The sequence below is a fragment of the Castor canadensis genome, chromosome 2, assembly GCF_047511655.1.
Source record: "Castor canadensis chromosome 2, mCasCan1.hap1v2, whole genome shotgun sequence".
Lineage (NCBI taxonomy): Eukaryota > Metazoa > Chordata > Mammalia > Rodentia > Castoridae > Castor > Castor canadensis.
Window position 1 is genome coordinate 20941167 of NC_133387.1, and position 22060 is coordinate 20963226.

A 22060-nucleotide genomic window follows, 5' to 3' on the forward strand; every position below is an offset into this window, starting at 1 on the left:
ATAGGGCAAAAGTAAGAGCAGTGCCTGTGTAGTCAGGATGAGGAAGAGGAGACCCAGCTGCATAAGGCCATAAAGTGACATTTGGGTAAATACTACAAGAAACAGAAAAATTCCCTTTGAAAATATCATTAATGTTCTGGTCAATGTATGACCAATCATACCCTGCCACTGACATGCCACACTTTCCTCAGGATGACATGAAGTGTTTCAGTGGTGGGAATCCTACCAAACTATCTCAAGAGACATTCTGCCGTGAAACTAACTTTTTGCAAACTTCCTCTAGTCCATTACATCTATAGTTTTAAAGTTTAATGCAACATGACATTTACCATACCAAATAGTTATCAAGATGTGGAACAAGAAATAAGTCTAAATTCTTATACAGAAATTCCCATCTTATTGATCACCATGAGTGCTGGGTAAAAGACCAGCCCTTCCTCATGCTGTCACCTCCAGACATGGTGATGCTTTAGTAGCTGTAATCATTTCATCCACTTTGCAGAAGAATAATAAAGGGCTGTCCCTTACTCCCTTTGTACAGTCACACTGACATGGAGCAACTGAGTAACCCATTAACAGAGAATCCCCCGCTTTGTTCAAATTATAAACATCACTGAGCATCTCTCCTGGGAATTCACAGAACAGGCAAGTGTGGGTGAGCTGGGTTGGCTGTTAGCAAGATAAACCCCGCCTGCTTGATGCTTTATTTTAGAAAAGACACCACAAGTAGTGATTACAGTTCACTGGGGTTTTGCACTGATCATCAAAATGCTGACAGTTATTTAAATCACTCACTGGGTGGAATAATCACCCTGAGAGGGCAGAACTTATTTTACAAAATGGAACTGAGCACATGAGACAGAGTTAACGGGTGTGGTAGAAGAGATCTTTGTCAGAATAACAGAGATGATTAAAGACATGAATTAGACATCATCTCTGCTGGGTACTCTTAGTGACACCAACATAACAGCTAAATTGCACAATTACAAAGTTAAGCATGACTCGAAGAGCATCTTTCTCCTTTCTAAAACAGTTGATGCCAGCGAGGCTGCCTGAATCACTCAGTGGCCTGCTATGGAGGCTACAAACTATCCTGTCGTGTGCAGCCTTGTGAGAATGGACAGAATACAAATTTGGAATGCCACGCCATTTGAAATGAGAGTCTGTGTTATTAAATATCAGACATTGGTGGCCCACCAAGTGAAAGGACCCCAGTAAACATTACTAAGACACCTACCTGTATTTGCAGGAGCCAAAGAAAAAAGAAGTACCTGGCCCCTTTTCAGAGTTGTTCATTTGCAATTAGTAAACAGAAAATTAGCTCTTTCTGACTTTTGTGGAGGGAGGGGGAATGGAGGGTCTGGTATGAAAGGATAATTTTGACAACTGCTTGGGATAGAACTGCTTGCTATTGTGGGATTATAAATTGGAAAGGCCTTTGCAAGCACACCTCCTTAAATTGAGTCTGTCTTTAATAGGTACATACATTTTCTATTCTTAGGGATTTCTGACAGTAAACATGCAATTTTATCACCAAATAAAAATAGTATTTTAAGTAAAATGTATAGGAATAAAAGTATTACAGTCAGGCATGGTGGCTCATGCCTGTAATTCCAGCTACTCCAGAGGTGGAGATTGGGAGAATTGTTTGAGATCAGCCCAGGCAAAAATTAGCAAGACCCTATCTCAACAAATAAGCTGTGTGTGGAGATATGTACCTGTAATACCAGTTGTAAGGGAGGCAAAGGTAGGAAAATAGTGGGCTGAGACCAGCCTGGGCAAAAATACAAGACCCTATCTGAAAAATAACTAAAACCAAAAAGGGGTAGGAGTGGGGCTCAAGTGGCAGAAGGCCCTGAGCTCCCTGAGCTCAAGCTCTAGTGCTGGCAAATATATATATGTATATATACATATATATATATAAATATATATATACACACACACACATATATATATATACATAAATATATCTGTATATGTGTATATATATATTTATATATAAATAAAGTACTTAAAAACCCTTGGGAAAGGGATGTAATTAGCATGAATGAGCATTCACAGGACCTCTTGGACTCTGGCTAGGGGGCCTGTATTTCAGGGAACAATTTACCCCTGCGAATTTCATCAACATGCTGGAATCATGGTTAATTAAGTAATAACTTCTCAAAAGACAGTGATGATAAACAACTCACTCAAGTTCCCAGTCCAAATAACATAAACATTTCCTTGTTAACAATTATCTAGCAGCTAACCCCCGTATGAAATTCAGAGATGACTTTGCTGCTTTCTTCTTCCTACAGACATATTGCTCCTTGTTGTCCTGTTTCCATCTCTCCATTCCTACATCTAAAGCTGACTTTTCCTTTCTTCCTTCTTCACATCAGTTTTTCCTGGCCTCTATTTTAACTACATTGTACATACTCCCGAAGTAATGTTTTGAAAAAGTATTTATTTTATAGTTATTAAAATTTGTTTGCCCTAAAGTTTTCAAATTATTTTTCTCCAAATCACAGGTAGAAAAACAGGTTGCCCATTCCATTCTTTTTTCTTTTCTTTTTTTTTTGGTGGAACTGGGGTTTGCACTAAGGATTGTGCCTAAGCAGATGCTCTACCTTGAGGCACACTTCCAGTCCTCCCATTCCTATTTCATGCTCTACTTCTTACTTTTTTCCCTATAATTGTATCTTTCAGCCACCTCTTTTTCCAGAATAACTGTTGTCCTCATTACCTCTATTTTCTAGCACCATAATCACTTCCATTATTCTCTTTTCAGACTTTTTTATTGGCTCTATATCAAGTTAAAATGAGAATGTAGCTGTGCACTCAAGTCTGAGCTCTGAGACAGTTTCTACCCTTGAGAAGTTGTAAGGAGGGCAAAAAGTATTGCTTTCTGTTCTTGAGACACAGTGGTTCGATCTTACAGGATTTTATGTTTCTAGGGTTTAATATCAAGCCATGTTAACATAAGTCTTTCCTGGCTTCCCACATCTCATGTAGGGGAAATGGAGATTAGTTCCTGCCCCAGAATCATAGCGTAGCAGAGATGCAACACAAACAGCATGCTTACCTGACTCTTCAGGAACTTTCAGACATGTTCCATATGGCTACAGGTGTGTGCACTCACCTTTCAAATGAAAACACTCAGACTTGCTCCTCAGTTGTCCCCCAAATCATTGTCCTACTAGAAACTTACTCTGGGATGTAGAAAGATTGGAGAAAGCTGACTTTGTTCGGCCTGCCAACCATTCCAGGCTTTCATGCATATTGGCCAAGGCTTTGAGGTCACTGACGTCACGGAGGATGTCTTGTGGAGGGATTAGTTTATCACCCAGGTTCCCAATTAGAACCTCAGACTCCTTGCCAAAGGCTGCCCTGAAAAACAAATCAGTAACACATTTCAGTTGTAGCATGGCTAAGAAGGGGCAGGAAACACTTTTTAAGCATGCAGAGAGAATTCCAAGATGGTGGCTAGAGGGAGGAAGAAGAAAGCATGCCTCCTAAAGTAAAATCTTGGAGAGACACTGGAGATACACCTTACAGGAAAAACCACCCAGAAGAGGCAAAACTTTGACACCTCCACACCTCTAGCCTGCACATAGCATCTCCACTTCACGTTAAATGGAGAAACCAGGAGGGCTCCCACACCACCGCCAGATGCCAGTGCCCAGACGGCCTGGGAAGATGCGGACTAAAAGGTGAGCTAAGTGGTATGTGGTACTCCCACAGACAATCCTGGGCCAGATCAGCATAGACCCCTGGACAGAACCCCCACCAAGGGAAAAAAAGAGAAACTGAATAATAAGCAATAACAACAAAAAAGACACGTAGCAAAGAGGGCAGGGCACCTTGAGCGGCGAAGAGTGGGGGAGGGGAATCCCTCACAAGCCAGATGGAGAAGGTAGGAGTGGCAGCACATGCCCAGCAATCAGCAGCAGGAAAGCTTGTAAAAGCAGCGGTGGGAAGAAAACTCCTCAGGAGAGGTGGGGAGACCCACTTCCCACGTGAACTGTAAATAAACATGCAGGCCTGAGAAAGCTGGTGCAGTGTCACTTCCCCCAGTGTGTTTGGAAAGGGGAAAGCTTGTAGCAGTGGCATGGCACCCAGGAGAACTCTGAGTAAACAAAAATCTAGAGAAATATATTCCCATACACATGCAAGAGACCTCCAGAACACCAAACAGACCAGATCAAAATAGAACTACCACACGGCATATCATCATTAAAACAACAAGTACAGAAACTGGGAAAAGAATATTGAAGGCTGTAAGAGAGAAAAAACAAATAACATACAAAGGTAAACCCATCAAAATCACAGCAGACTTCTCAACAGAAACAATAAAAGTAAGAAGAGCTTGGGGTGAGATCTTCTGGGCACTGAATGAAACTAACTTCAACCCCAGGATACTCTACCCAGCAAAACTATCATTCAAAATAGATGGAGCAATAAAAGTCTTCCATGATAAGCAGAAACTAAAACAGTATGTGACCACAAAGCCACCACTACAAAAGATTCTTCAAGGGATTCTGCACACAGAAAGTGAAACCCAACATAACCATGAAAGGGCAGGCAGCACCAAACTACAGGAAAAGAAAAAGCAAGACAGTAGAGAGTAACCTCAACTTAGGTACACACAATCAAACCTTCAAACAACTAAGACAACTAAATGACAGGAATCACCACATACCTATCAGTACTAACACTTAATGTTAATGGACGTAATTCCCCCATCAAAAGGAACCATTTGATGAACTGGATTAAAAAGGAAGATCCAACAATTTGTTGATTACAGGAGACCCATCTCACCGACAGAAAAAAGCATAGGCTTATGATTAAAGGCTGGAAGAAGATTTACCAACACAATGGCCCTCGAAAACAGGCAGGAGTAGCAATACTTATCTCTGACAAAGCAGACTTTAAACCTACATTGATCAAATGAGATAAAGAAGGACATTCCATACTAATAAAAGGGGAAATAGACCAAAAGGAAATAATAATCATCAACCTGTATGCACCCAATGTCAATGCACCCAATTTCATCAAACATACGCTGAAGGACCTAAAAGCATATATTAACACCAACACAGTGGTTGTGGGAGACTTTAACACCCCATTATCATCAATAGATAGGTCATCCAAACAAAAAATCAATAAAGATATCCAAGATCTAAAATATACAATAGATCAAATGGACCTACTTGATGTCTACAGAACATTTCATTCAACTTCTACACAATATACATTCTTCTCAGCAGCCCATGGAACCTTCTCCAAAATAGATCATATCCTAGGGCAAAAAGCAAGCCTCAGCAAATATAAGAAAATAGAAATTATACCATGCATACTATCTGATCACAATGCAGTAAAAGTAGAACTCAACAACAAAAGTAAAAACAAAAAACATGCAAGCAGCTGGAAACTAAATAACTCACTACTTAATGAACAATGGATCATCGATGAAATAAAAGAGGAAATTAAAAAGTTCCTGGAAGTCAATGAAAATGAAAACACAACCTACTGGAACCTATGGGACACAGCAAAGGCAGTCCTGAGAGGAAAGTTTATAGCCATGAGTGCATATATTAAAAAGACTGAAAGATCCCAAATCAATGACCTAATGATACATCTTCAGGGGTTTATAGTTTTTCCTGTAGAGGTCATTCACATCCTTTGTTAAGTTGACTCCTAGGTATTTGCTTTCTTTTAAGGTTACTGTAAATGGAATTGTTTTCATATATTCTTTCTCAGTTGCTCATTATTAGTGTACAGAAATGCTAATGACTCTTTTATGTTGACTTTATATCCTGCTACCTTGCTATAGCTGTTGATGGTGTCTAGGAGCTTCTGAGTAGAGTTTTTTGGGTCTTTAAGTATAGGGTCATATCGTCTGAAAAAGGGATACTTTGACAGTTTCTTTACCTATTTGTATTCCTTTTACTCCTTCTTCTTGCCTAATTGCTCTGGCTAGGAATTCCAGTACTATGCTGAATAGGAGTGGAGATAGTGGGCATCCTTGTCTGGTTCCTGATTTTACAGGGAATGGTTTCAGTTTTTCTTCGTTAAGTATAATGCTGGCTGTAGGTTTGTCATATATAGCTTTTATAAAGTTGAGGTACTTTCCTTCTATTCCTAGTTTTCTTAGAGCTTTTATCATGAAAATGGTGTTGGATCTTATGAAAGGCTTTTTCTGCACCTATTGAGATGATCAAGTGGTTTTTGTCTTTGCTTCTGTTAATGTGGTTTATTACATTTATTGATTTTCATATGTTGAACCACCCCTGCATTTCTGGGATGCACCAAGTAGGTGGAAACCTACTTGGTTGTGGTGAATGATCTTTTTGATGTGTTGTTGAATTCGGTTTGCCATTATTTTATTGAGGAGTTTTGCATCAATGTTCATTAAGGAGATTGGCCTATAGTTCTCCTTTTTCGAGGTGTTTTTGTCTGGTTTTGGGATAAGTATAATACTGGCTTCATAAAATGTGTTAGGCAGTTTTCCTTCCCTTTCTATTTCAGTTTAAGGAGGATTGGTATTAGTTCTTCTTTAAAAGTCTTATAGAATTCAGCAGAGAATCCATCAGGTCCTAGACTTTTCTTTTTGGGGAGACTCTTGATTGCTGCTTTAATTTCATTTTGTGTTATAGATCTATTCAGGTGATTAATTTCCTCTTGGTTCAGTTTTGGATAATCATATGTATCTAGAAATCTGTCCATTTCTTTAAGATTTTCAAATTTATTTGAATATAGGTTCTCGAAGTAGTCTCTGATGATTTCCTGGACTTCCATGGTGTTTGTTGTTATCTCCCCTTTTGCATTCCTGATTCTACTAATTTGGGTTTTTTCTCTCATTTTAGTCAGATTTGCCAGGGGTCTATCAATCTTGTTTATTTTTTCAAAGAACCAACTTTTTGTTTCATTAATTGTTTGTATGGTTTTTTTGGTTTCTATTTCATTGATTTCAGCTCTTACTTTTATTATTTCTCTCCTTCTATTTGTTTTGGGATTTGCTTGTTCTTGTTTTTCTAGGAGTTTGAGATGTATCATTAGGTCAAATACCTAGGTGTAAACCTAACAAAAGATGTGAATGACCTCTACAAGGAAAACTATACACTTCTGAAGAAAGAGATTGAGGAAGACTATAGAAAGTGGAGAGATCTCCCATGCTCATGGATTGGTAGAATCAACATAGTAAAAATGTCTATACTCCCAAAAGTAATCTACATGTTTAATGCAATCCCCATCAAAATTCCAATGACATTCATTAAAGAGATTGAAAAATCTACTGTGAAATTTATATGGAAACACAAAAGGCCACGAATAGCCAAGGCAATACTCAGTCAAAAGAACAATGCTGGAGGTATCACAATACCTGACTTCAAACTATATTACAAAGCAATAACGATAAAAACAGCACGGTACTGGCACAAAACCACACATGAAGTCCAGCGGAACAGAAGCCACACAACTATAATCAACTTGTCTTTGACAAAGGTGCTAAAAATATACGATGGAGAAAAGAGAGCCTCTTTAACAAAAACTACTGGGAAAACTGGTTAGCAATCTGCAAAAAACTGAAACTAGATCCATGTATATCACCCTATACCAATATTAACTCAAAATGGATCACGAATCTTAATATCAGACCCCAAACTCTAAAGTTTGTACAGGAAAGAGTAGGAAATACTCTGGAATTAATAGGTATAGGTAAGAACTTTCTCAATGGAATTCCAGCAGCACAGCAACTAAGAGATAGCACAGATAAATGGGACTTCATAAAACTAAAAAGCTTCTGCTCAACAAAAGAAATGGTCTCTAAACTGAAGAGAACACCACAGAGTGGGAGAAAATATTTGCCAGCTACACATCAGACAAAGGACTGATAACCAGAATATATAGGGAACTTAAAAAACTAAACTCTCCCAGAAATGACCCAAGCATTGTATGAACATATGAATAATAATAATAATAATAAACAAAAACAAAAAACCTAAATTCTCCCAAAATTAATGAACCAATAAAGAAATGGGCAAGTGAACTAAACAGAACTTTCTCAAAAGAAGAAATTCAAATGGCCAAAAAACACATGAAAAAATGCTCACCATCTCTAGCAATAAAGGAAATGCAAATTAAAACCACACTAAGATTCCATCTCACCCCTGTTAGAAAAGCCATCATTAGCAACACCACTAATAACAGGTGTTGGCAAGGATGTGGGGAAAAAGGAACCCTTTTACACTGCTGGTGGGAATGTAAACTAGTACAACCACTCTGGAAAAAAAATTGGAGGCTACTTAAAAAGCTAAACATTGATCTACCATATGATCCAGCAATACCACTCTTGGGGATATACCCAAAAGACTGTGACACAGGTTACTCCAGAGGCACCTGCACACCCATGTTTATTGTGGCTCTATTCACAATAGCCAAGTTATGGAAACAGCCAAGATGCCCCACTACTGGTGAATGGATTAAGAAAATGTGGTATCTATACACAATGGAATTTTATGCAGCTATGAAGAAGAATGAAATGTTATCATTCACTGGTAAATGGATGGAATTGGAGAACATCATTCTGAGTGAGGTTAGCCTGGCCCAAAAGACCAAAAATCGTATGTTCTCCCTCATATGTGGACATTAGATCAAGGGCAAACACAACAAGGGGATTGGACTTTGAGCACATGATAAAAGCGAGAGCACACAAGGGAGATATGAGGATAGGTAAGACGCCTAAAAAACTAGATAGCATTTGTTGCCCTCAACGCAGAGAAACTAAAGCAGATACTTTAAAGCAACTGAGGCCAATAGAAGGGGACCAGGAAGTAGAGAAAAGGTTAGATCAAGAAGAATTAACCTAGAAGGTAACATACATGCATGGAAATCAATGTGAGTGAACTCCCTGTATAGCTATTCTTATTTCAAGTAGCAAAAACCCTTGTTCCTTCCTATTATTGCTTATACTCTCTCTACAACAAAATTAGAGATAAGGGCAAAATAGTTTCTGCTGGGTAGCGAGGGGGTGGGGGGGAGAGGGAGGGCCGGGGGGGGTAAGGTAGGAGGTGGGGGCAGGGGGGTAGAAATGACCCAAACATTGTATGCATATATGAATAAAAATAAATAAATAAATAAATAAAAGCATGCAGAGCACAATGACCGTTATAATCACTATTTCACAGCATACCCCTTTCAAAACTTGCCTGCTTAAAATTATTCTCCTAGGGGAAAGAATACTTGGAAGAAGAACCAAGTAGCCCCAATGGCTGTCCCTCCAGTAGGAGCCAGCATGGGCCTGCACTATATTTAGTAACAGTCTCTGGGGATGGTTTATGCCTCTTCTGTGGGTTATTTCCTTGCTTCTTGTCCAGTTGTGGAAGCTGATGTTCAGCTTAGGAATGGATTATCGTTTATTGTAGCAAAAAATAAAACAGCAAGTGAATGTGTAGCTGGAAAATATTTTAAGATACTCAAAAGCAAAGACTCAGTCTCTTTTAAGAGAAAAGGCTGAAGCTGAGCTGGATGACAGATTTCATTTATACACTTATTCTAGAAAGGGTCTGAGGCAAATAAACTGTAAGCACTAAGGTATTTTTTGGGAAGAGAAACCAAAAACAAATAAACAAACAGTGCTGGGATCCCTGTACTAACTGAAAAAATATAATCAGGTGGGTTTCACACAGAGCCCCTATCTTTAAAATGTTCTGAGGGGTTGACAAATCAAGCTATGTGCAGTTACAAAGCATAGATCTGGAAGGGACTCTAGAGACCACATGCTACAGCCACTGCCGAGATAAGAAATGGAGTTTTGGGAAGTAAACTGCTTTGCATCCATGATGCAAGCGTGGCAAAGCTGGGACCCAGGCTCCCTAATTTTCACAGCTTTTCTTTAAAAAAGAAAGAGGTTGAACATGATGTTAAATGCCTATATTCCTAGCTACCTGGGAAGTAGATAGAAGGATCATGGTTGTAGACTGGCTAGGGCAAAAGCAGGAGATCCTATCTGAAAAACAAAATAAACACAAAAGGACCAGGGGTGTGGCTCAAGTGGTAGAGAGATAGCCTAGCAAGTGTGAGACCTTGAGTTCAAATCCATAGTACTGCCAAGACAAGGAAAGAAAGAAAGAAAGAAAGGAAGGAAGAAGGGAGTGTGAGATTGGGGTGAGGGAGGTAATGAAAAGATAACTGAGAATGGTAGGCAGAAATACCTGCCTTTTCAGGAAAGTTACACATGGCAGATAAACAGAGCTGGGGCTGTAGGAGGTTGAAACAGGCACCTGGAGTTTTCTGTAAGTTCCAAGGCTTTTAGAACTCAAAACCCTTAAGTGAGATGTAAAGGCTTTATTTAAGTAGTATAACCCAAATTAAGTTTTAAGCCAGCATTACCAGTCACAGGGGAAATACAGTCAGAAGGATGTTCAGCTGACATATAGGCACTTAGTACTTAGCACCAGAGATGTTCAGAGTTGACAGAAACTACTACTGCAAATAAAATGCTTCTTAAAAATGTTTATGCTACCAAGTCAGAACTCAAGATTAGCCTTATCTCAACATATATTGTGACTGAGCTACTGATTTGAGTAAGTTGTGGGTCCTGGGAAATAAAGTGCAGTGGACTGAGTACATGAAGCTTGAGTGTGCTGATGATCTTACCTGGGGTCTTGTCAAAGGTCTTGTGGTGGTATCCCAAATTCTGCATTTCTAGCTAGGTTCCAGGTAATGCCCAAGTCATTTTCCTTGAGCAGCAAAGATTAGAGCACAGGCTTCACAAGCAGGAAAATAACCTGGGTTTGAATCCTGAATTTGCCACTTGTTCACTGTGGGATGCTGCTTAACTTCCCTGAGCATTGCTATCTGGGGGCAGTAATACTGACTTTTCAGAAGCAATGTAAGGATTAGATAAGGTGATTTAAAAAACTTTTTATTGGGAAAATTTCACTAATTACTTAAGTAGAGAGAAGAACATAACAGGCCCTCACATAGTTCCACTATCAGAAACTCAAGTTGAATCTTATATCCTCTGCTCACATCTGTATCCCTTTCCCACAGAGTATTTTGAAGCAAATAATTCAGGTGATTATTTTAAGTGTGTAACACAGTGCTTGCACCTTGATAAAACCTTGTAAGTTGCAGTTATTATTATTTTGAAGTCTGTTGAGACAGAGTTATTTAGAGTCAACCCAAGGTATGTGTTGATGAATAAATTTAAATAAGTAAGGGTGAGCAGCATGAAATAGTCTAGAGGGCTAGTCTTACAAATGGAATTTATAGCACCTTAGGATATCTCATTGTATTTCACAGAATCTTCAAGGGGCGAATTTTGTGACAGAAACCACTAGTTGCCTACCCAGTACTCATTATCCCACACCTTCCTGGAAAAAGGACCCTAATATTATTGGGGTCCAGCCATGTGACCAACTTAAAAGCAAAATGAAACAAACACCAAAAACTCACTAAATTTCCCTGCCCCTTTTGCAGATGTGGTAGTATGTAAACTGAAATCAGAATTGCTTATGAGAAAGCTGTCTCCAGTGATCCTAGCTGGCAGCAGCCTCTTTTGCCTTCCCCCAGTCTAGAATGCAGCCATAGCAACTGAGCTACAATAGCTCTTCCCAAACATCAGGTGACCTTGAGAGTGGAAGTCAGTACTGAGAATAATGGAGCCAAAAGATAAAGAGAGCACCAGCACACTGGCGACATCATGGAGCCATAGTGCAATCCCAGACATTATGCTTCTGGGCTACACGTCATAGGAGAGAAAATGAAACCCTCTTTGTTTAAGCCACTGTTATTTCAAGTTTCTGTTACTACCTGCTAAAATGCAATTTCTAACTGACACCATCATCTAATTAGCATAAGTGATATCATCCTCAGAAAACTTTGTCTGAATTTAGATGTCCCTAACATCTAGTTACTGGGAAAAGCAAAACCATGTCTCTTTCATGATTCGAGTTCAGAAGACATCTATAATATCTTCCCTTGGGCTGCTGCTCAGTCAAGTTGTAAATATTTAGTTTTCTTAATCTGCCCTTATAAATCAACTCTTTCAGCCCCTTAATCATCTTTGATAGCCATAATGCAAAAAATGCCTCTGAGCTGGGTAGTTAAAAAGTAACAGGGGAAGCAAACAGCTTTGAAAGCCAGGCTTGGAGCCATTTTTATGCATGTAGGTGTCACCCTGGGTGGAATGTGACAATCAAGACAAACGCATTTATGTAGAAGTCTAATCCTAGCGGGTGGGGATCTGTGGGCCCCAGGCATGTTTGCTGCGTGCTTCCAGCACTGGATGCTGAGCCCACTTCCCTTTGGCTCACTGAGATTTGCTTAACCTCCTCAGACAGGAGAGCAATACACTGAGAAAAACACAAACTGCCTCATGTTGAATTCATAGCAGACATCTCATTTGACAGGAATCCATAATCACCCCCAACAACCTGGATTGAGCACGGAAACCATGACATGGAGACTAACTGATTGACAGCTATAACCATTTCACACACAAAATCATTCCTTTAAGGATTTGTGTGCGCGTGAAAAGAGCTTGGTGGAAGATTTTTTTTTTGTTGCAGTAACCTTAGAGGCATGGCTTTAGCTGCTTGCCTACAGATTTTTTCCCTAAACCCTCCAATTTATTAAATTATAGTATATCCATGCTCTGAAAACTATGGAATCATTAGAAATTATATAGAAGAGAACACTTGCTATCCTAGGAAAATGTTTGGTTTAGCTTTTTTTTAGCCATGATAAACAGTTGAGTAAAATAAACTATTATTAAACTATTTGCACTGCAGGGTAATAATAAGAAAACAATTATATATGAACTGAAAAAAGGTTGGCTTTCTATATATCAAAAATGTCAAATGTGTGATTGGACCATACTTTGTGCTTTCCTGTACTTGCCACATTTTCTTCCAAAGACATGTTTACTTTTTAATTAAAAGAAACACTGAAAAATCCCACTCAAGATGAGAAAACATTCAAATGGCCAGGTTAAGAATTCCAGGATGGAAAACAGGAGGACATGGGTATTTGCTGACACTAAATCCAAACTCAGAGGTAATGGCAGTTGGTCTGAGGCTGGTCTGGAGTTATGGCTGCAGGTTTGGTTTGCTAAAGATGTAGTCACTGTCCCCTGCCAGTATCTCACTGAAGAGCAATGACTACCTACATCTAGGTAGTCATTATTTTCTTGTTCTAGGTCTGGATTTTTATAGCTTTTTATCTTCTCCTTATTACAAAAATACATCATTTAATGAAGAAATTCCATATTTTTGAATGTCACGTACAACAGAATAATCATTTTGAGAAGGTGAAATAATAAAAACTCAGAAGTAATAGGCACTTGGTCATTGCCCAGAGATTAATGACACAACCAGAAACAGAAAGGACTCAACTCAAAACTTGTAGGTTTTGGGTACTGAACCCCATGGAAAGAATCCCATTCATCATCAGCAGATCAAGAGCCCAAACACAAGCCTATGAAAATGAAGAGTGTTAAGCTTCTTAATTTTAACCACACATTTTTGTTAATCTTGAAAGAACCTGATCTGACAAAAATTCATTTAAGAGAATTTTGCCAAGAGTATTAAACCTGTTTAATTTTACCATACAATTATAATCTATAAAGAAGTCTGACAAAAATTCATTTAAGAGAATTTTGCCAAGAGTGTTAAATCTGTTTAACTTAATTTTACCACACAATTATAATCTATAAAGTCTATCTGACAAGAATTCATTTCAGAGAATTTTGCTGAAGATGCACAAAATTGGCTCCCTTTAGTCTTTAGATAATTCTGTTAGACACTGAAAAGGAAAAAAAGTCTGCAATTTCAGCAGACTAAATGAAATTATGAAAGAATCATAAATGGCCTCAAAATGATTGATTTACAGATTTGTGGTAAACCTAATCACATGACAAATACACTCAGACCTATCCCTTTCTCTTTCCCTGTCCTCACCCCCAAATCTTCTATTGCATCCTATTATTGGCCCTGCTCTGGGGTAACAACTCCATGAGCCTCGAAGCCTAGGACATATGCATGAAGAGTGACACAGAGAAGTCTGGAAGGGCAGGCTCAGCTCAAGTGGTGAAGCAGCAGACTGACTCCTCACATCTTGGAGGAGCAGTGCTGTATTCACATGTAACAGGCACTCTGAGCATGGACTTGCCTGAAATATTGCTTGCCTCAAAGATTTCTGTCAGTAGATCTAAACAAAGTCTAATTCACAATCACAGTATCCCACTCAACAATGTTTCTGACTAAGAAACTGATTTTGTAGTAAAAGATGTGAGCAGGGCCCAAACTCTTGGAATTCTCCTTCCCTGTTGAACAGTCATTTCTCCACATGGAACTGGCCCTACAGGGATGAAATGGCTTAGGCAGATTTCAGCTACGGCATCAGCTGGGAAAGGACTTCCAAGTATGGTGTCCTGGGGCACTGTGACCTGAGACCAAAATATAGTGCGAGTTTTTCCTTCTGTTTTTCTCCCTAATAATAAAATGTGAGTTTGGGAACTAAGGATTAAAAGTAGGAATGACTCCTACTCTCATTACTAATACTACTCATGGAAATTTGACAGAAGCTTTTTAATTTGATGTAGTCCCATTTGTAAATTCTTGTTCTTATTTCATGATAATTGGAGTCCTATTCAGAAAATACCTGCCTCTGCCTGGATCTTCTAGTGTTTTCCTGTAAGTTTCAGTTTCAGGTCTTAGACCTTTGATCCATTTTGAATTTAGTTTTGTACAGGATAAGAGATAGGTATCTAAGTTTAGTCTTTTGCATGTAGATAACCAGTTTTTCCAGCACCATTTGTTGAAGAGGCTGTCTTTTCTCCACTGTATGTCCTTGACTCCTTTGTCAAAGATCAGATGTCTTTAGCTGTATGATTTTATTTTTGGTCTCCTATTCTGTTCCATTGGTCTTTGTGTCTGTTTTCGTGCCTGTACCATGCTGTTTTTGTTACTATGTCTTTAGTATCATCTGAAGGCCAGTATTGAGATACCTCCACATTACTCTTTTTGCTCAAGATTGCTTTGGTTATGCTTCCAAATGAATTTTAGGATTTATTTTTTCCCTGTATCTGTGAATTACACTGGGATTTTGATGGGGCTTTCAATGAATCTATAGATTGCTTTTGGTAGTATAGCTATTTTCACGATATTAATTCTGCTAATCCATGAGCATGGGAGGTCTTCCCAACTTCTGGTGTCTTCTTTAATTTCTTCAAGGTTTTATAGCTTTTGTTATAGAGGTCTTTCACCTCTTTAGTTAGATTTATTCCTAGGTTATTTTGATTTTTTAAGGCTACTGTGCATAGAATTGTTTTCCTAATTTATTTCTCAGTCTGTTCATTGTTGGTATATAGAAAAGCTAGTGATTTTTTTGCATGTTAACTTTATATTCTGCTACTTTGCCAAAGATGTTAATCAGATCTAGAGTCTTTTGGTGACGTTTTCAGGGATAATTTGACTTCTTCCTTCCACATTTAAATTCCTTTTATTTCTTCCTCTTACCTGATTGCTTAGCCAAGAATTCCCAGTACTATACTGCATTAAGGGTGGGTACCATTATCTTGTTCCTGATTTTAGAGAAAAGGATTTCAGTTCTTCCCCACTTAATAAGATGTTGCCGATAGGTTTGTCATAGCCTTTATTGTATTGAGATATGTTTCTTCTATTTCTAGTTTCTTCAGAGGTTTTATCATGAAAGGATATTGAAGTTTTTTTATTTTTAAGGATCATTAACAGTACCAGGGAGTTGCATTGTGAAAATTTTATAGATGCATATAGTATTCTTTGAATAAATTCACCCCTTCCATTATATTCCTTTAGCTCCCCTCCCCATTCAAAGGCTTTTCTTGCACCTATTGAGATGATCACGAGATTTTTTGTTCTTGTTTCTGTCACCTATTGATTTGTGTATGTTGAACCATCCTTGCATCCCTATAATGAAACCAACTTGATCATGTTGTATGATCTTTTTTATTTGTTGTTGAATTCAGCTTGCAAGTATTTTATTGAGAATTTTACATCTGTGTTCATTAAAGAAATTATTCTACAATGTTATTTTTTTATTATGTCCTTATCCAGTTTTAAACCATCTTAAAAGGTACAATTCAGTGGTATCAAGTACATTTACAATATTGTGAAACCATCCATTTCCAGAAGCTTTCTACCTCCTCAAACAGAAAACTCTACATCCATTAAACAAACTTTCTATTCCCTCTTCTCCACAGCCCCAGGTAATCACTACTGTACTTTGTGTCTATAAATTTGCCTGTTTTAGATACCTTAGGTAAGTAGAATATGTTTTTGTGTCTGGCTTACTTCACTTAGCATAATGTTTTTGATACTACGTCTTTGCTGTAGTATAGTTCAGAATTTCATTGTTTTGGGGGGACAGGGTCTTTCTATGTAGCTCAGACTGACCTTCAACGCTATCCTCCTGCCTCAGCCTCCTAAGTGTTCGGATTACAAGCATATACCACCATCTCCGGGGTTCATTCCTTTTTTTATGGCTAATAGCCTACTATGTGTACATATCACATTTTATTTATCCATTTATCTGTTGATAGACAATTGGGTTGTTTCCAGCTTAGAGCCTGTGTGAATAATGTTCATAGGAACATTGGTGTACAAGTATCTATTAAAGTTTCTGTTTTAAATTCTTTTTGGTATATACCTGGAGTGGAATTGCTGGATCATATGGTGTTTCTATGTTTAACTTTTGGAGGACCACACAAATTGCTTTCTGTAACCTTTTATATTTCTGTCAACAAAGTACAAGGGATCCAGTTTGTCAACATCCTTGTCAACATTTGCTAATTTCTGTTCTTTGTTTGTCTATTGGTTTTAAGTAACAGTCATCATAACAGGCACAAAGTGGTATTTCCTCTACTATTTTATATGAGCAGCATTGGTAGTGACTAAATTCCAATTTCAGACATTACCAAATAAACAGAATCATATCTAATCTAAACTGGAAAGCTGTGGAGATCCCACACTTGGGATGATTGCAGTGACCGATGAGACTTTTGCATTACAGGGGAAAAGGAGGGAATGTCTTTATATGATGAACAGTTATTTTGTATTAAGCAGAAGCATGAACTTCTAATACATAGGTATGGTGAGAGTGGATGCAGAATAACAAAAGGTGTGAACCCAAAAATTCCTACACTGCTTTGCTCTAAGATTCATAGCCTAATCCTTCTGGGTGTTCTCTGGGTCCTGACAATGAGAGGCCTTAGTGGAAAACTGAAGGGCCAAAGGAAAGGAAAAACCAAGGCATTTATCTTTTTTGTCTAGGAGATGTCTCTAGCAATGGCTCCATCTCCTCCATGCTTCTGGCTCTTATGATGCCCTACCTTCCTTCGGTGTTTTTTCAATAAAATTTTTATTAGGATATATTCATTATACAGGGGGGATTCATAGTAACAATTCTGATTGATTTATTATTGTACATTATTTCCATTGCCCCCATTGCCTCTCCTCCTCAACCTCCTCTCTACCCCACTTAAAGCAATTGCAAGAGGTTTCTTAGTTCTGTTTCATATAGGTATATGAAGTCCATCTACTATATACTGTCACTTTGTTACTAACATGCCTCTCTCCTTGGCATTTCAGCCAAGGACTGGGGTGGTGGTGGTAGTGATAATGGCCTCTACTGTTGGTAATTTGTTCGTAAATCTTAATGTCTCCTGTGTGATGCTCAGGTCCTCATTAACCAGTGTAAACTATTTCCTTCATTCAAATCCCTTTGAGGTAAATACTTGAAGTGGGTTTTTCTTTTCCATGTTAGATGTTGCCTAATATAAGACCTAACAATGATATTGATTATATTTAATGCTATTGAGAATTGATGAAATTCTTTGGCAAGGGGATTAAGGTAGTTCTCCTATATAAGTAGAGAAACTGAAACATGTTAAGGCAACCTGGTAAAAACCACTTAGGCATTATCTGGCAGAGCTTAAACTAATGAAGGTTATAAAAAGGTTAGGTCACCTACCTGATTCCTAATAATACTGACTCATTCTTATGAGATGTAACAATGACACCACTGTTTAGCACTTCTGTTTTTTTTACAACTGCTCAATCTTCAACCCTTTCAAACCTGTCTAATTTGTCTGTGTCAAAAATAATGGGGTAGTAACATTCCGATGGGTTCTCTAATCAGGTTTTCAAAAATTGTTTCTCTAGAATGATTTTCCCTAAACCCTCATAAACAGAAAGTAATAAAACTGTCTGGCTATCTTGATTACAATATTACTTTTTTCTCCTAGAAACTGCTAAAACTCATTTCTGAGTCTATCCTTTAATTATTTCCATGCACATGCATTTCATTACACACTATCATGTGAGTAGCTGTTTTTCCTATTTAATAAGTAATTGCTCCTCTCTAAAAGTTTGTTTGTCTCCTCCTTCATTGATCACAATCAAGGGTTTTTCATTTATATTCTATACCCACTTTTCTTCTACCTTTTAGAAACTCATGATGCCTTAGATTAGCTACCCGAGGCTATGCAGCCCCACAGTGCACAGAGGCAGTCTTGGTTAGGAGCAGGTGAGATCCTCAGTGTGCTCTTTGCAATTGAGTTGTATATGGGAAGACATCAGCAACTCTTCTCCCACATTCTGCTGGAGACTTAAAACAATATAGATTTTTTTTTCTAGTTGAAGGGAAATTGGAGTTTCTGGTTTCTACACATTCAGAGATGACAGCCAGAGAAGTTAACCATGACTGTCATTAAGGTGTGGGTGCGGGGCAGGTACTTCTTGTCCCTTTGTGCCTTTAAGTCATCTTGTTCACTGTGATAGACACAAAACATAGACTTATGAATTTATGATGTTCTATTAAATTCTCATTGGATGCCTATTAAGTTCCACATTTATCCCCAATGCTCAAACTTCTACCCTAAGTAACTAAGAATTGACTTTCTGTCTTTATGAATTTCCTCATTTTGGACATTCATGGATAACTCCTATTTATATTCATAGAATCATGCAATATTTGATCTGTTGTGATTATCTTCTTTTACTTAGCATATTTTTAAGGTACATTCATGTTCAAGAATGTAGCAGTACTTTAAGTTTTTAAATTACCAAATAAGATTACATCATATGGTATACCACATTTATCCAGTTATGGACATTTGGGTAGTTTTCACCTTTTACAATTGCAACAGTGCTGCTATGAACACTTATAAATAGTTTTTGTGGGGGATGGGGAAGGCAGGGTCCTGCTATGTAGCCCAAGCTGCCTTTGAACTCTTAATCTTCCTGCCTTAGCCCTTGAGTGCTGGGATCTCCAGCTGTGAGCCACCTTTGTGTATAAGTTTGTGTATGCATGTATGCTTTCACTTATTTGGGGTATAATATATATCTAGAAGTGGAATTGTTGAAATATATGGTAACTTTATTTTTAGGCTTTTCAGAAAATACCAAAATGTTTCCCAAAGTAACTGGACAATTTTAGATTTCCACTACAGATACACAGAGTTCTAAGTTCTCTTTGTCCTTGATAACACTTGTTATTATCTGCCTTTTAAATTATAATCAGCTAGTGGGTGAAAGTAGTACTGCATTGTGGTTTTCATTTGTACTTTACTGATAATGATATTTTCATGTGCCCATTAACCATTTATATATCTTATATAACTTTCTTAAAGAAATGTCTATTCTGTTTGTTCATTTTTTAATTACTGAGTTATTTATTCTCTAGCAGGTATTTATCAGGAAATTTGTCTTTAACCAGGCCCAATTCTAAATCTTATGGTAAATTCAGAACAACCAAGTAGTTATGCTCAGATTTTAGTTTCTAAATAACAATCCTTAATAAAAGAAACCAGGTTCTTAGCAGAAATGGCTGATTCTATGTTTGGAAAGGAAAAAATACAAGTGGGCTTCAGCTATTTTGTTGTACTAGAAGTGATCAAAGATTAGTGGGGTTATGTCAAAAGAAAATAAGATTCTCCCTGGCTATATCTGAGAATTTGATTCTCTAAAAATGTAAAAGTAATAATGACTTTGTTTTCAGTCATGACGGAGGAGCCGGTATTGAATCAGTTCTCATGCCATGGGCCAAACATAAAACTGGACAGAATAACTAAGTAAATGTTCAGATGTTGAATAGGCAAACAAATGAGCAACAACAAACAAACAAACAAAAAAACTAAGCAATGCCCTTTCTCCCCTCCCCCAAACCCTGACCCTTGGAAGAAGGAAAAAAAATGGAGTAAACAATATCCAGCTTACCATACACTGGCATTAATCTAGAGTATGTGCATACGTGTGTGTGCATATATTCAAATATAGATATAATGCAGAAATTCAATGTGCACATATATTGTATAAAAATATTGGCACCATATATATATAATACATTGTGTATTTTTTGTGTATATACATACAAATATGTATCCTCCTACCTAATAATTATAGATTATATCACTGAACGAGAGAAAAATACACATTCATTATAATTATACCTGGAAGAGTAATCAAGATAGACAATATTTCAAGCATTTTACAAGCATAATACACTTAAAATAGCTGAATTCATTTTAGTGTATCCCTCTGTTTATAAAAAAAAGTATGCTACAAATCAATAACAAAAATCTATCTGGAATATTTCTTAATGTTCGAAATTTAAGCAACATACTTTTAAACAATCTGTGGTTTTATAACAGAAAGAGAAAGTATTTTGAATTAAATGATAATGAAAACACAACATGTCAAAATTTGTGGAATACAACTAACACAGTGATTAGAGACAAATTACAATTCTAAAAACTTTATATCAGAGGAGAAAAAGTGGTTTAGACCAGCTTTTACCTGAAGAAGCTAGGAAAAGAAGAATAAATTAGATGAAAAGCAAGCAGAAAACAAATCAGAGAAATGAGAAACAGCTAAAGAGTAGAAAAAAAATCAGTAAAACCAAAATTGATTTTTTAAACATATTTAATAAAATTGAAAAACTTAGGGGTTTAAAAAGTTGATAAAATCATATTGGTAAGCTTTGGTCTACAGGTAAACTCAGACCTTTTGCCTATTTTTGTAAATTAAGTTTTACTGGATCACAGCTACTCTCATTCATATATGTATTGTCTATGGTTGCTTTCATACTACAACAGTAGAGCTCAGTGTCTGTGAAAGAGACAGTATGGCCCACTAAGCCTAAAATATTTAACTCTGTCACTTTACAGAAAAAGTTGGCCTAAATAAACTGATCCAAAACAAAATTACAAATATTAGAAGTTAAAGAGGGAACACTACCACAGATCCTACAGACATTAGAAGGATAATAAGTAAATATTTTAATTTTGTGTCAGTAATATATATGAAATGAACACAATACTTGAAATACTCAATTTAAAAAATGGATACAAAAAATAATAGGAAATATCAATAGCCATATATATAGTGAAGAAATTGAGATTGTATAAAATAGCATCTCAAAAAGAAAATGCAGGTACTGATGAGTTCACTGTTAAACTCTGTCAAGCATTTAAGGAAGAAACATACATAAACTCTTACAGAAAGTTAAGAACAGAACAAAATGTGGACAAGGATGTGAACAACAAGGACTCTCTTAGTAGTTTCTTATAAGGTTAATTGAATACCAGTCCAATGACCCACCAAATTCACTTCCACATAACTTTCCAAAAGAATAAAAACATATGGAGGCAAAAATATTTTATGAGAATTAATGAGTAACACAGAATCACTAATAGCAATTTTATTTATGAGGAACTGAAACTAAACACAACCCAAATGCCCACTAATAAGAGAATGGAAAGTGAATTGCTACATGTGTGTATGAACTTCTCAAAACTGATTCATGTGAACACTAAGGCCTTTGCATTTCACTGCATTTAAATTATATCTCAGCAAAAAATTATGAGAAAAAAGGTGGTCATGATTATATTAACTGAATTAAAAATGCATGAGAACAACATAATAAATGAGAGAATATGTGTGTGTAAGAGAGAGGCAAAAGAGAGAGAAAGGGTAGGGAGGTGGAGGAAGAGCTGTCTTTTCATATAAGAATGTCAGCTAATAATGTTTTGGAA

At 37.2% G+C, this 22060-nt stretch overlaps 1 protein-coding gene across 2 annotated transcripts in view; it reads right to left on the reverse strand.

Moving 5' to 3' along the window:
- Exoc4 (exocyst complex component 4) overlaps positions 1-22060 on the reverse strand; it is an 826621-nt gene that overhangs the window by 128548 nt on the left and 676013 nt on the right. For both annotated transcript variants that reach the window (XM_074062803.1, XM_074062797.1), the window contains one exon: positions 3194-3372. In XM_074062803.1, the coding sequence (XP_073918904.1) occupies positions 3194-3372 (179 nt within the window). The remainder of the gene's footprint in view (positions 1-3193; positions 3373-22060) is intronic.